Raw genomic sequence first — 12812 nt, 5'->3', positions numbered from 1 at the left:
AATGTAACCCTCAATCGTGTCATTGCCGCTCCAACAACTAGCATGGTCATATATATCACTTGGATCGCTGGAGAAGATTTGAAAATAAAATGCTTAGGACAAAATACTGGTGACGATTTTTATATCTTAATTGGTAATGTAATTTCGGGTGATCCCTATTACGAGGAAAAAAACTTATGACGTACGATTTACAGATCCTGCAACCACAATGAAATAAAAGATGTTTCCAAAAGGTATTCCTGTCCTCTCAGACGCAGGCCGGAATCATGTGCGATCTCAAATGTTCAACTCATTCATGAGGGATCCGTGATACTGACACGGAAGTGGAAGATAAAATCGCAGAGGGAAGGGCTAGCGGAGCACTGCAGTTCTTTTTTTTTTCCAGCTTGACGTCACAACGGAAGATAAATACGTCATGATTCACGAAGGCTGTGAGCAAAGTGCCTGTAGGTCCTTGGGCTTGTTTGGGTTGTTGTTTGAGTCCTAAAATACTGGTCGAGGACCGGTCGATGGCAGGGGCACAGGTCGAGGCCATGACGGCGGTGGCTGCGCGTATTGAGGCCGGATGACGGCGGCGTGGTGGATCGAGGGCCGCAGCACCGATGGGAGCGCCGACTCGGAAGAAGGTGAGCGGTGCTAGGGGCACGGGAGACGATGGCGGTGCCGGCGTTGGAGAAGATCAAGGCAACGGAGAAGCAGGACGGCGCGGTAGAGGATGCCTGCGCAGCTGCGCTGGCGGATTCGTGAGCGTATCGCGGCCTCACGAGCGCGCGGTAAGCGAGAGACGGAGGATGGCTCGGCCCCGATACTTGTCGGAATAAAAGACTTGCGAGGTGAAGCGACTTTCTTTTTCCGGTGGTAAAGGCCCAAACCGGGTTTATTTTAATACAATTCCTATTCTCCAGCACCTGAATCTTAGGCTCATTTCGGTCGACGGAATTTGTTCTGCCTTAGAGATTAGTGAAGAGGGCTTTCGAGGCTTCAGAGGCTATCGAGCTTAGAGAGATGATCTTGGAAGGCGGATGGCCCAGCAATGGTGATGGACCGAGGGCGGGGTGGCGAGTGAGGTGTCACCGGTCGTGGGTGGCGGTAGACAGTCGGTGGGAGTGTCAGCGACAAAAGGTAAAAAAAATAATCCGATGAAACCGAGTTAGCGTGGACTTGACAGTGAGGGCGTCATCAGATATGGTGGGGAGGATAGGGTGGGGGAAGTCATCGATTCCATGCAAGAAAAGAGGCAACATTCTCACAACCAAAACAAGAAGAAAATTATGAATCATTAGATAAGCATCTAACAGCTTATACCTGTTTATTGAAAAGAATGAGAAACATGTACTGAGGGGTAGCATTCTCTTTATTTTAATTGGATTTACCACTCATCCAAAAAGTGTTTTATAGCCCACCTTATACAGTAAAAGAAATGGACATATATTTTATAGGTCAAAACCAATCTTCCAAACAGGCCCGAAGGGAAAAATAATAGCTTCGTAAGTAACAAAGTGGATGCAACCAAATCGGAATGCGATGCATATTAAAGTTCACTTATTTCATCAAAACACAGCACATGAACGTGTGTATAAAGTAAAGGTCACATGACAAGACAACTTTCTCCAACTTCTTTCATGCATGAGTGGAAGAAAGGAGCAAAAAGAAAAGCCTGAAAGCCCAGAGGAAAACCACAAGGGTGAGCAAAAGGGATCACTTTAACTGTGGAAACCAAAAGGGCAAATCACTAGGATCTAACTACTTTTCTTTTTATCGTTCCCAGTTCTCACTCCGCTTTACCTCAGTCTACCTAAGATTCGCAGTTTCTCACTTATTAACCGTGCCTGCTTGTGGATGCCATATTTAACTATAATGTGATTTTTGGCTAAATTTAAACCAAAATTTAGTTAAAGATCATATTATGGTCCACAGACTGAATGCTGCAAAAGAAAAATGATAGTAGTATCAGAGTACAGCACCGAAAGCTAGCCGATCTTCTTGTCCAATTAAGCTCGTGAAAGAAACATCAATTATGGAAAGAATCATCCGACCCACCCGTTCCGAGACGTTAAATGTGCCTGTCGATCGATGCTAAGATGCTAACCAATTAATTAGCGAGACCGTCGCGGGGAGACAGCAGGGGGAGCCGAGCCATGTGGCACCGCGGTGGCTAGGCCCGGCCGGGCTCGAGAGAGCGCCGGCCTGGTGCCAACGCCCAACGACGCCGGTTCCAACGCGGAGCGCGGCACCGCACCGCACCAACCGCTACGCTACGGCGCATTAGCTGGGATAGGATAATCTCCAACCCGGCGTCCCTTGGCTCGGCATGCCATGAGCCCATGAGTTCGGTGGCAGTGCAGTTTTCTTACCCCCATTTAGTTCTGAAGGGAAAGGTTGCTTCTGGTCTGGCTCTGGCAGACTGAGCTCGGTTGCTCTCCTGGCTCCTGGTGTTACAGTCAGTCAGAGCATGCCATTCCATGCTATGCTGCGCGGCAGAAAATCGTAGGTGCCTCTGAGTTCTGACGAACTGCTGCTGTCTGCAACCTTTAGTTCCTCGCTGTTGCTACCGTAAGAATAAAAAGAAAAAGTCGATTCAATGGGAGAGACACATTACATTAAGACACAGAAAAATGACTCGAAAGTTGACTACAACCCGCTACGAGGAACACATGTCGACAGACTTTTTTTTACTAGAATCAGAGTTTGAACTCTGGTTAATAGCCCCACACCTAGAGGTTTTAGGTTCTCTTACTACCATGAGAATAGGGACCAACAAGTGCGGTGTGGGGACATTTTAGTAGTGCTCTCTTCACTACTGGATATGGACCATACAAGTGAGTACATACAGAGCTTAAACAAAAAAAGGAGTCAATCAGATTAGGGGCCAGATTAGAGGCAAAATTAGCAATTTATTAGTACTTAATAATAAATTTAAGTATTTTTTCAATAATTTTTCAAAGTTAGGGGAAGTCATGGTCCACCTTAGTCCCTACTATCCTCAAGTACACGCGCGATATATATCCTGCTGCACATGGTGAAAGCCAGGAGTGACCAACGGTTTAGCTATATATATCCATGCTCGGCCATCGAAAAAATCAGCCTCGATGTCGTCTCTCTGCTTCACAAGGCCCAGTGAGGACACATTGTAGAGGTCTTTGATTCTGTCTTTTTTTTTTAGAGAGAGAGAGAACCACACTGTGGACTTGTGGAGTAGGGAGAACAGATCCCTTCTATTTCCATGCAGAACAAGTTTCTGACACTTCTTTGATGCCCTTAGGTTTGCACTTTGCAAGCAGGCATACAAATGTTACAGTGGAGAGCCAAACGTTGAGCTCACCGTTGCCCGTGGATGCTGGGTTCTCGAATCGGCTCGAGAAAATGATTTGAATTTCTGTCTACAATACAAGTAGATAGAATCAATCCATGCTTTGCAAGATATATCGATCAGTCCAGAGTAGTTTCAGACTTTGAGTAACATTTGGATTTTGGATAACTTGATCATCCGCTGGTTACTTCGTCTTGTTTAGCATCTCAATCGAAGCCTCGGATAAACAAGAGCACAGCCGATTCAATGCAATCTCAGTTTTTTCACCATACTATCTATGCATTATTATGCAAGAACTGCCGGCCGGAATTTATCGACATACATAGCAGAAGTACTCAGTTTCTTGGACAGTACAGGTTCTGGGAAAATTACACAAGAAAACCTAGCCCAGGCTGAGATAAACAGCAGTGGCGACGCCGGCGGCGTAGACGGCGATGACTCTCCCGACCACCCCGGGGGCGGCGCGAGCAACCAGGCCCACCCCGACGATCCCGGCCGCGGCGGCGGGGGCGCGGACGAGCGCCGCCTCCAACGCGCCGGCCAGCACGGCCTCCCTGAACAGCTCGGCGGCGAACTCCCCGAACTGGGCCCGCGAGAGCTCCCCCTCGCCCTCGAGCCCCGCGGCGCGGAGCGCGGCGTCGACGCGGGTCCGAGGCGGCGGCGAGGGCACCCAGCGCCGGACCAGCGGGAGGGTGCGCCGGAGCTCCGAGTGGATGTTCGCAGCGGCGTCAGCGAGCTGGTAGCGGCGGACGCCCGGGAAGGCGCGCTGCGCGTCGGCGAGGCAGCGGTCGAAGGCGGCGTCGCAGGAGGCGGCGAACGCCGGCGCGCGACGGAGCGCGGCGTCCACGCGCTTGGAGGGGCTGAGACCCATTTGGGTACGTGCGTGTGGCGGTGACGGGCTTCGGAGTGATTCCCTCGTGATACTACATCTTCTTCTGGCAGATAACTGGGCTGGACCGTTAAATTTTTCTGCTCGTTTGGTAGGCTTTAGTTGCTATGATGGATTGATTCCAAGAAAGGCCTGGCCCATAAGGTAACTTACTCTCATGGATCGGGCCGGTCACGGTTCTTGGTGCTCCTCCTACCAGTTTCATAATCTTTACTGTCTAAAATACGGGTTAGTTTCACATCTCTTCTTCTCTCTACTTTCCTTTTATATAATAAAATACTTTAAAATTTAAATAATTTACTCATTTTTATCATCTATCCTTTTATTATATACTCACTGACTTGTTACCGGCTACGAATATAGAACTTGTTTTACTAATAAAAATAAATGAAGAAATTAGAAGAGAAATAAATAAATATTCTCCTCATCCATATTTGGATCATATCTAAAATTAAATTACGTCGCTCTTGATATATTCGTTCAGCAGTGTTTGCATGACGCATCCATATCTTCGTACATTTAGTTTATACTTAACTAGTAAGGTACCCGTGCGATGCTACAGTATCCATATTTCTAATGTGTGTTTTATTATTATGATAGCATGAAAGAAAAGAAGTATAATGTGATTAAAATATTATATCATTCATAAATAACATAGGCATACAAACAAAAAAATTAGTTTATGTCGAACATGATATGTATTTACGAGGTGATGACTTCTTTGTAGATAATATTCTTGGTTAGTGTGCAGGATGAATCTACGCTTGCATCACTTCCCGATACAACAAGTATTTTTATATTGCTCCTAGCAGTTGCTCGCGACAGGGCGACATAGAGTTGACCATGTGAGAAAACTGGATTAGGTAGATAGATTCTAACATGTGGGATTATTTGTCCTTGTGCTTTGTTGATGGTCACTGCGAAGCTCACTCTGATAGGAAATTGATTCCTCTTAAACTTAAAGGGGAATATTTCATCATCAGATGGGCACAAAGGTATCCTTGGTAGGAATACTCTTTTTCCAGCATGTTGACCTAGCGCAATTTTTGCATCAACAGTGTTCCTTTGAAATGCTCGGACTATCAACCTTGTCCCATTACACAAACTATTAGCTGGATCTAGATTTCTGAGCAAAATCACAGGGCAATTGACCTTTAGCTTGAGGATGTGCGGTGGTAATCCATTTGGAGTTAGAGAATTCAAGAATTCGGGAGGGTAGTAGTTGTTTGGATCATCAATTGCAAGTCATAGCTGTGATAGACCATCTCATCACCAGGAAATCATTCCATAAGCCTCATGTTTATGTCATCGACGTTCTCATTCCTTGTTGACAAAATAGCGCGAGATGTGATGTAGTCTGAATTGGATATGTGTGTTGCTAACATAGGAAACACTCTATCAATAAGATTATCAATGTCAGATTCTGCACCAATGTAAGGCACATATATCTCGTTAGGTATCTTTACATAGTCATCTTTCACAGTTTGTTCAGTGCCATTCCCGATACGTAGTAGGTATTTAGAAAACCATGGATCTGATTGAGCCCTCATATTACGAACAAGCCTCAGCTTTTGCATGTTTTCCCATAGGTAAGATTTGCGTAATGTTGCATTTATTATTTGTGCTCTTGTACCCTTTCGCACAACTGGAAGGACCTGCCTGAAGTCGCCTCCAAAAATAATCGTCTTTCCTCCAAATGGTAGATCATGCTTTTCCATGATGTCTCTCAGGCTCTTATCAAGTGCCTCAATTGCTTGCCTTTTTGTCATAGAGACCTCATCCCATAATATAAGTGAAGCCATTCAAAGAAGTTTCGCGGTCTCACTCTGCTTTGTAAAGTTACACACTCCTCCTTCTTGTATGCCCAGTGATATCTTAAATCTTGAGTGTGCAGTCCTGCCTCCAGGCAGGATTGAGGCAGCAACACCAGATGTTGCGGTAGCAACAGCTATTTTTCCCTCACTACGGACCTTCGCTAGCAAAGCTTTGTATAGGAATGTCTTTCCGGTCCCTCCAGGACCATCAACAAAGAATGCAGTTCCATTACCGTTGTCAACATATGATAATATTTTATCATAAGCATACCGTTGTTCACGGTTGAGAGATGACACGACTGAGGCAAATTCATGGTCTACCTCTATAGATCTCTCTTCGAATATTTCTCTTACCTCTCCAGACATGGTGTCATGCTCCTCTTCGATCTCAGGAAGAGGGAATGATGATATGTCCTTACCCATTTACTGTAGCATATTTCTAATATCCAACAGAACCATTTGTTTAACTACATGTGAGTTCATTTGGTTTCGCCGGAAGTCATCGGACATTGCCTCTAGGTGCTTATTCCATATTCCACGGACATTGTTGGGTTCGCAGAAAACCAATATTGTGGCAAACAGCCTTCAGAGAGATGATGGCATATGGAATATTTCAGCCTCTATTTGGCAATCATCGATGTTATTGTCTGACTCAATAAGACCTCTTTTCTCGGCAGCTTCTCGGAAGGTAGGGTAGACAACACCATCAAATTTCCTTAGATTTTCATATGAAGTAGCACCTACCACGTGGTTTAGTAGCACCCTTAGATAGTATCTTTCTCCCTCTGTAGGATGCGCTGAGATGATCCTCCCAACCTGTGTGCGTTGTTTTCTCTTTTTCCATTTCTTCAATGTAGGGTTCCAAACTGCATATTCTGGGAATTCCCTATATAGTATGCTTTGTGACCACGAGAACTCACGGTTCGCCTTAAAATACGCAATTAACATGGTCTCAGAGGCACCTTGTTGGTCCAAGACATGATGTACATCCGCGTTATCCCTGTAGGACACGAGATGCATGCCAGGGAGATGAAGTTGCAGCTAGAGCACTGGGGGGGGGGGAGATCCCACTAAGATCGAAGGCAAAGATTCTCCACAATGCCTCCTGTGGGGCTACCCATCTAGCTTCCTTGTAATCATCGATCTCATTAATCTCATGATTGCCATCAGCATCATTGATAGAAACAGATGCCCTGTCATGACCCTTGTATATGTATTTGTAAAGGTACTTGACAGCCTTAATGCTTGAGTAAACCTCGGCGTTAATGTGGCAGTCATACCTCCTTAGTAGCTTAGGATTATATGGCACAACCCATCTGTTGTCCAAGATATGCCCTCTTACATGTACCTTCTGCCCATCATCCCGTCTTCTGTAGATGGGGTAAGAGTCCTTGCCTTGGAGAGTTGTGTCAGTAAACTGGAGTGGATAATAGCTCTTGCATGTGCGATTTTCATTCTTCATGCATACATTACCGGGATTAAACGGCCATGCATCATGTGTCTGACAACCATTTCATGAAGCTCAGGATACATTTCCTTGGTTGGAAGCTCTGCGGAAATGACAGTGTTGTACTGTTCTGGACATGTAAGCTTATAGCCCGACTTCATGATAAAGAGAAAGTGTACATGCGGTAGACCCCTTTTCTGGAACTCGATGACATGGACATGCGCTGCAACGACACCAAGGATGTGATTATGGAAGAGTTGAAACTTGAGATCATCTAATTTGGCTTTAAATACTCGCACAACAAGATCAGGACGGTCTAGTGGTGTTTGGCCAGGTTCAAGCTCCCTAAGTATTTCTTCCTAGTTAGGGTTGCAAGTCATGGTGAGGAAGATGTCTGGTTTACCGTACTTCTGCACCAAGGCCATAGCATCCATGTATCGTCGTCTCATATCCCTCGGGCCACCAATAAATGACGCTGGAAGGACCCATCTTTTGCCCATTGCACTTGCACGATTCTCCCCTGCAGATACCATATCCACTAAGCCCTGGTAAAGATCTGTACGCATTCTTGATTGGTTGTACAGAATATAGTTCAAATGCGATGTTTCAAGCTTTATATAGGTATCAACTGCAAATTGCTGGAATAGGCGCTTCCCATGCAAGATGGTGTTGAACATTCCACAGCGCATCTGGAACTTGTAGAAATAATATTCGCGCATCGTGACGCACAACGTGCTATTAATGTCTATCAAGAAAAGAGTAGACATGATCAGTTAATTAGTAGAAGATTGATAAGTAACATGAGAAAATAGATGTGATGCAACTATATTATCACTTAACTAACCTGGGTTGTCGGGATTTACAGACTGAGACCTCCGTATTTGTCTAATGTCAACACCTTATTTTGGTATCTCTGGATGCCAACCGAGCTCCCCGTTTGGGAAAAGGAGAGGATATGACAAAGGGTCATAGTACCCATGATGAGGTCTGATTGAATAATATGTGTCATTATTTGCAAAGAGAGTTATGCTGCGATCAAAATGTTTGTGCAACTCACTCCCCTCGACCCACACAGTAGCCACCTCTGATGTTAATGGCATGTTATATACTCTTTGGTCCAGTTTGTATTCAATGTTTAGCACAATACGATATTCATCCATATCTTCAACTTGTCCTAGGCTCCTGAATGTTTCAGAGTAGGGGTTATCTCTTAGGATGCCCACCAAACTTCTAATGACACTCCTATCTCTTGCTCTATATGCATCATCTCGGGCGTGTCGAAAACGATGTGATAAGGAAGGATCATCATCATAGAAGTATAGTTGCAAATGGCTCGGGTCATCATCTCGTTGTCCGAATGAGTGTATATTGTGGTATATTTGTCCATGAGCTTTAAATGTGTACACTCCATCTCTTGCATTTGCGAGTTCCTTGTCATAATCACAATAGAGTGTGGTGAACGAGAAATGACCATTGAAAAATCTAATACTGTCCTGAAAATGTTGTGATTCAGGATCTCCACTCGTGTACAGCAGTCGAAGCTCTTCAGGTGGTTCTGGCATCTCTAGTTTGACTTTCCCATCCTTGCAACAAAATCCTAATGACTCATATTCCAACCTCCTCGCACCACAATGATGACAGTCTGGCTGAGGTTTTAACATATGAGTGCCATCTGGTAGGTTCTGATAGATAAATTTTGTTGTATCAATATTGTTAGAGCCAACCACAGAGCCATTTGTTGCATCGGTAATATTTGTATGGGGAGTGCTTCGTCTTGCCATGTTTCGTTGGTTCTGTTTATCTCGTCTTGCTTGCCTCTGCTCAGGTGTCATATTTGCATAACATTGCCTAGCATAAGCCCATCTGCTTGTAACTTGCTCGGGCGTCATGCTTGCACGGCGTGCTCTATCACGTTGTCGTCTTGCTTATGCACGATCCATTGTCCTCTCACGAGTGTTTGTTTGGACTGATTGTGTTTGTCGTTGTTGCTCCATTGTAGCAATTGCTGGAGTTGCCATTAAATCAAGGTTATGTTTCTCGCATATTCAAAGGTTGCAATGTTTAGTTAATCAAATTATATGAGATGTTATTTAAGCTTGTAGCATTACTACAATTCATACATAAGCTTGTACCATTAGAGTCTTCGTCTTGTAATAGCCCCTCTGATGTGAAGGTACTTTATGTAGAAATTAAAAATGAGGATGATAGTTGATACATCCCATCTTTATCGTTTGATGAACTATGGATTTTGATCTGCATGGTTTTTTTTTTTTTGAACTTTGATCTGCATGGTATTGAGCGGCAAGAGGCGCGAGATTGCGGGCTCTTGCTTGGTGCTGCCCGGCCCTGAAACCCACACACCCCACCACGGTGGGCGTCGGGGAGGTAAACAATGGCGAGGAGGCGTCCGGACGAAACTTCCATCACCACCTAAATTTCTGAGAGCTCTAAATACGTCCGCGTGATGAATCTAGCTAGCTCCTTGTGTGCTCGATCCTGGAAACCTTGGTCATGTGATCCGAGGAACTGAAAAATAGGCCGCGGGCATGATGCGATGAGAACCAGAATATCCTCTGAATTCTCTTGCTGGTTGTAGGGGTTGTTTGATTGTTTAACACATTCTGAGCAAAGTTCGGTTAAAATTCGTGTCCCTGCGAATTTAACAAATGAGCTAGAATACTGTGCTATGAAAGAGTGATAGGCTAAAAAATTGGTTGCAAACCGAACTAAATACATTATTATTGAAACTATTTTTAGAGACGGTTCATAACCCATTTTTATACATTTTTAGCGGCTAAAGGCTCGTGAGAATAGACGATTTTCACAAGTGCAAAATAGACCATTTACGAAAATATATTTTTACATACGATTTATCTATCTTAAGTAAACCGTTTATGTAAATTATTTTTCATAAACGGTTCCTTACATAAACTATATGTGTAAATGGTTTTTACAGGCGACGCACTTTAGCGTCCACCTATGGATAAATAGATTTTCACATACAATGACATAAGGATCAGCATGTGGTATGTATTTCATTCAAAAATTAATAATAGCATATATTAACACAAGTATAATATTTTTACATCACAAGTCAACATTGCTAAATCTTTCTTCTCCTACTCACAAAACCTGATATGACTAGTTAATTCACCTCTGAGATCGAAGAATCTGCCACTCTAAAAAAAAAGAACAAACTGCTGTGTGTGTGAATTAGCGCCGGTAATTTATGTAACGCAAGATTTAAACCTGGCAATTTCCCACCAATATACAAGTCACGCAAGGATCTAGCAAAAGGGTGCCGTAAAAGAGCTCCAATAATAGTATGCATGCAATCAACATTGGAGTGCGACGAGTTTGCGAGATCTCACCTTCGGTGATGACACCTGAAGCCGCTCGAGTAGCCACGCGCCCACGCCGACGAGCAAGATGAGCAGCGCTACGCAACATGAACTCGTGCCGTCCGCCATGTCGGGCTCCCTTATCGCGAGCTCTCTCCCCTTCGGGGACGTGAACTCCCGAGCCTAAGGGGGATCGATCGGTGGAACAGTCGTCTCACGAACAAGGCCATGTCGAGTCTCGCGTGGCTCCACTTATAGAGCGTCGCACTCGCAGGGGCCGGAGCGCGAAGCTCGGGGGGAATGAGGAAGACAGCAGGCATCTCTCGGTTTTGAGATGAGGCGAGATAGCTGGCCCTTCTTGGCAACTCGGAACCTTCAACGGCAAGAATACCACCTGCGCGTGGTCACGTGGCGTTTCTGTTGCGCACGAGCCGCCATTAGTGGAAGATTCGGCTTCAGGACCTTATGCAAGTTTTCAAATTTGGAAAATTTAAACTTGAAGCATATCTGGGATACTTTGCTTAGTATTAACACACATGCTTTTTTAATTTGTTATAAAGTTGAGAAGGTTCAAATTTTTAGTGTATTTTTAAATTATGCCGAAACACGGGGAGTTACCACGACTGCTATATAGATAGTGATGACGGACGATAGGTAGGGCGCCGGTGGCCACAGTCAGTGGAGTACGGTTGGTGAATGGTGTTAAAGATGGAGAAAGCAAGGAAGCGGCACAACGATGCCGGGTTAGTGTGGTGGCGGGGACGAGAGAGGTAGGCAGGATAGAGGAGCAAGGCGAGCGTCACAGACAATATGTGTATAGAGGTGCAGAGACACGTTGGATGAAGATCAAACTATGCAAGTATGTCGACTGCATCTTTCAGCCTCCGAAGAGAGGGGACAGTTGGCGGTAGGGGCGTCGAGAAATGAACTGGTTAGCGTGGGAATGGCAGGGAAGCCACCGAGATGGATGCAAGCACGCAGGGTGGGGGATCGGAGGGAGCGCCGGCGTGGGATCGAAACATTTCGCTGAACTGCTCACGTGTGGAGGTCGAAGAAACAACTCGAGTCTTCGTATCACGATCCAACGGTCATGATTCGTCGACTGAAAACAAGCGTTTGTTATATAGTAGCATCTCCCGGTTTTTTTCCTGAGCTAGTCTATCCGAATTACTAACCTACAAATTTTCCAAAGATTGAAAACTTAACGGCCAGCTATTGGTCGGATATGAATCACATAACGCGGGCGCAGATGCTGGCCGTGCGCATTGGCAGCTACTAGAGTTCTACTCCCAGCCGAGGCAAGTCCGTACATTTCCCATGCGGGGACGCTACATGAATAACCGCCGGGCAGTGTGCTTGGGCTGTCTCACGAGGGAGATGTCGTCCACGACGCCCGCAGAGCGTCCCGTCCGGCTTTATGTGGTAGTTCATGCTCTGGAGCACCACGCGGGTGACGTTCTCGACCGCCGCGACTCGAGCTCGGCGTCCCCTGGGACTCGTACAGCTAGCACCTGGAGGCCGCGTCCCCGAAGTAGAACGACCAGGGACTCCATGCACCCGTTGGCCGCGTCCCCGAAGTAGAACGACAGCTTGTACGACAATCTGGGCACGGTGCACACCTCCTGCACCAGCGCGGTCTCCCTGCCGGCGACCAGCTCTACAGCGTACGCACCTTGCGGTACACCGAAGTGTGCCGCGTCCACGTACTTGACAAGCTTCGATCGTGTCCCACATAATACTCCACGCTACTTAAAACGGATTATTATAGGTAGATTTTAATCTCTATTACATATAGTTATAAATTCTGTATCAAATATATAACTATAGAATATATACGTATAAAGAGTATAACATATATGGATAAGGTATGTTATGTGTATGTTTAACAACTTCAGATATTACGGGATCAAATTAGTGATACCTGATACTCTCGGAAATTTAGTAGACGTATATTAGGAAGGTCTCGATTGGTTACCCATCTTGAAAAACAACTAGTATCATAGCTAGATCT

At 45.3% G+C, this 12812-nt stretch overlaps 2 protein-coding genes across 2 annotated transcripts; both read right to left on the bottom strand.

Annotated features, from left to right (window-relative positions):
• Positions 1-3552: 3552 nt before the first annotated feature.
• Positions 3553-4372, bottom strand: LOC133924493 (uncharacterized). The gene has a single exon (XM_062370064.1). The coding sequence runs from the start codon at positions 4179-4181 to the stop codon at positions 3693-3695; it is 489 nt and encodes a 162-aa protein (XP_062226048.1). The 5' UTR covers positions 4182-4372; the 3' UTR covers positions 3553-3692.
• Positions 4373-5479: 1107 nt separating this feature from the next.
• LOC133925529 (uncharacterized) lies at positions 5480-5968 on the bottom strand. Its single transcript, XM_062371426.1, has one exon. The coding sequence runs from the start codon at positions 5966-5968 to the stop codon at positions 5480-5482; it is 489 nt and encodes a 162-aa protein (XP_062227410.1).
• Positions 5969-12812: the final 6844 nt, after the last annotated feature.

Source organism: Phragmites australis, chromosome 7 (assembly GCF_958298935.1).
Source record: "Phragmites australis chromosome 7, lpPhrAust1.1, whole genome shotgun sequence".
Taxonomy (NCBI): domain Eukaryota; kingdom Viridiplantae; phylum Streptophyta; class Magnoliopsida; order Poales; family Poaceae; genus Phragmites; species Phragmites australis.
Note: the sequence above shows the minus strand (reverse complement) of the source record. Positions and strands in the feature narration are given on the sequence as shown.

Coding starts and splice junctions, on each gene's coding strand:
- LOC133924493 (XM_062370064.1), bottom strand. CDS start 4,181: ATGGGTCTCAGCCCCTCCAAGCGCGTGGACGCCGCGCTCCGTCGCGCG.
- LOC133925529 (XM_062371426.1), bottom strand. CDS start 5,968: ATGACAAAAAGGCAAGCAATTGAGGCACTTGATAAGAGCCTGAGAGAC.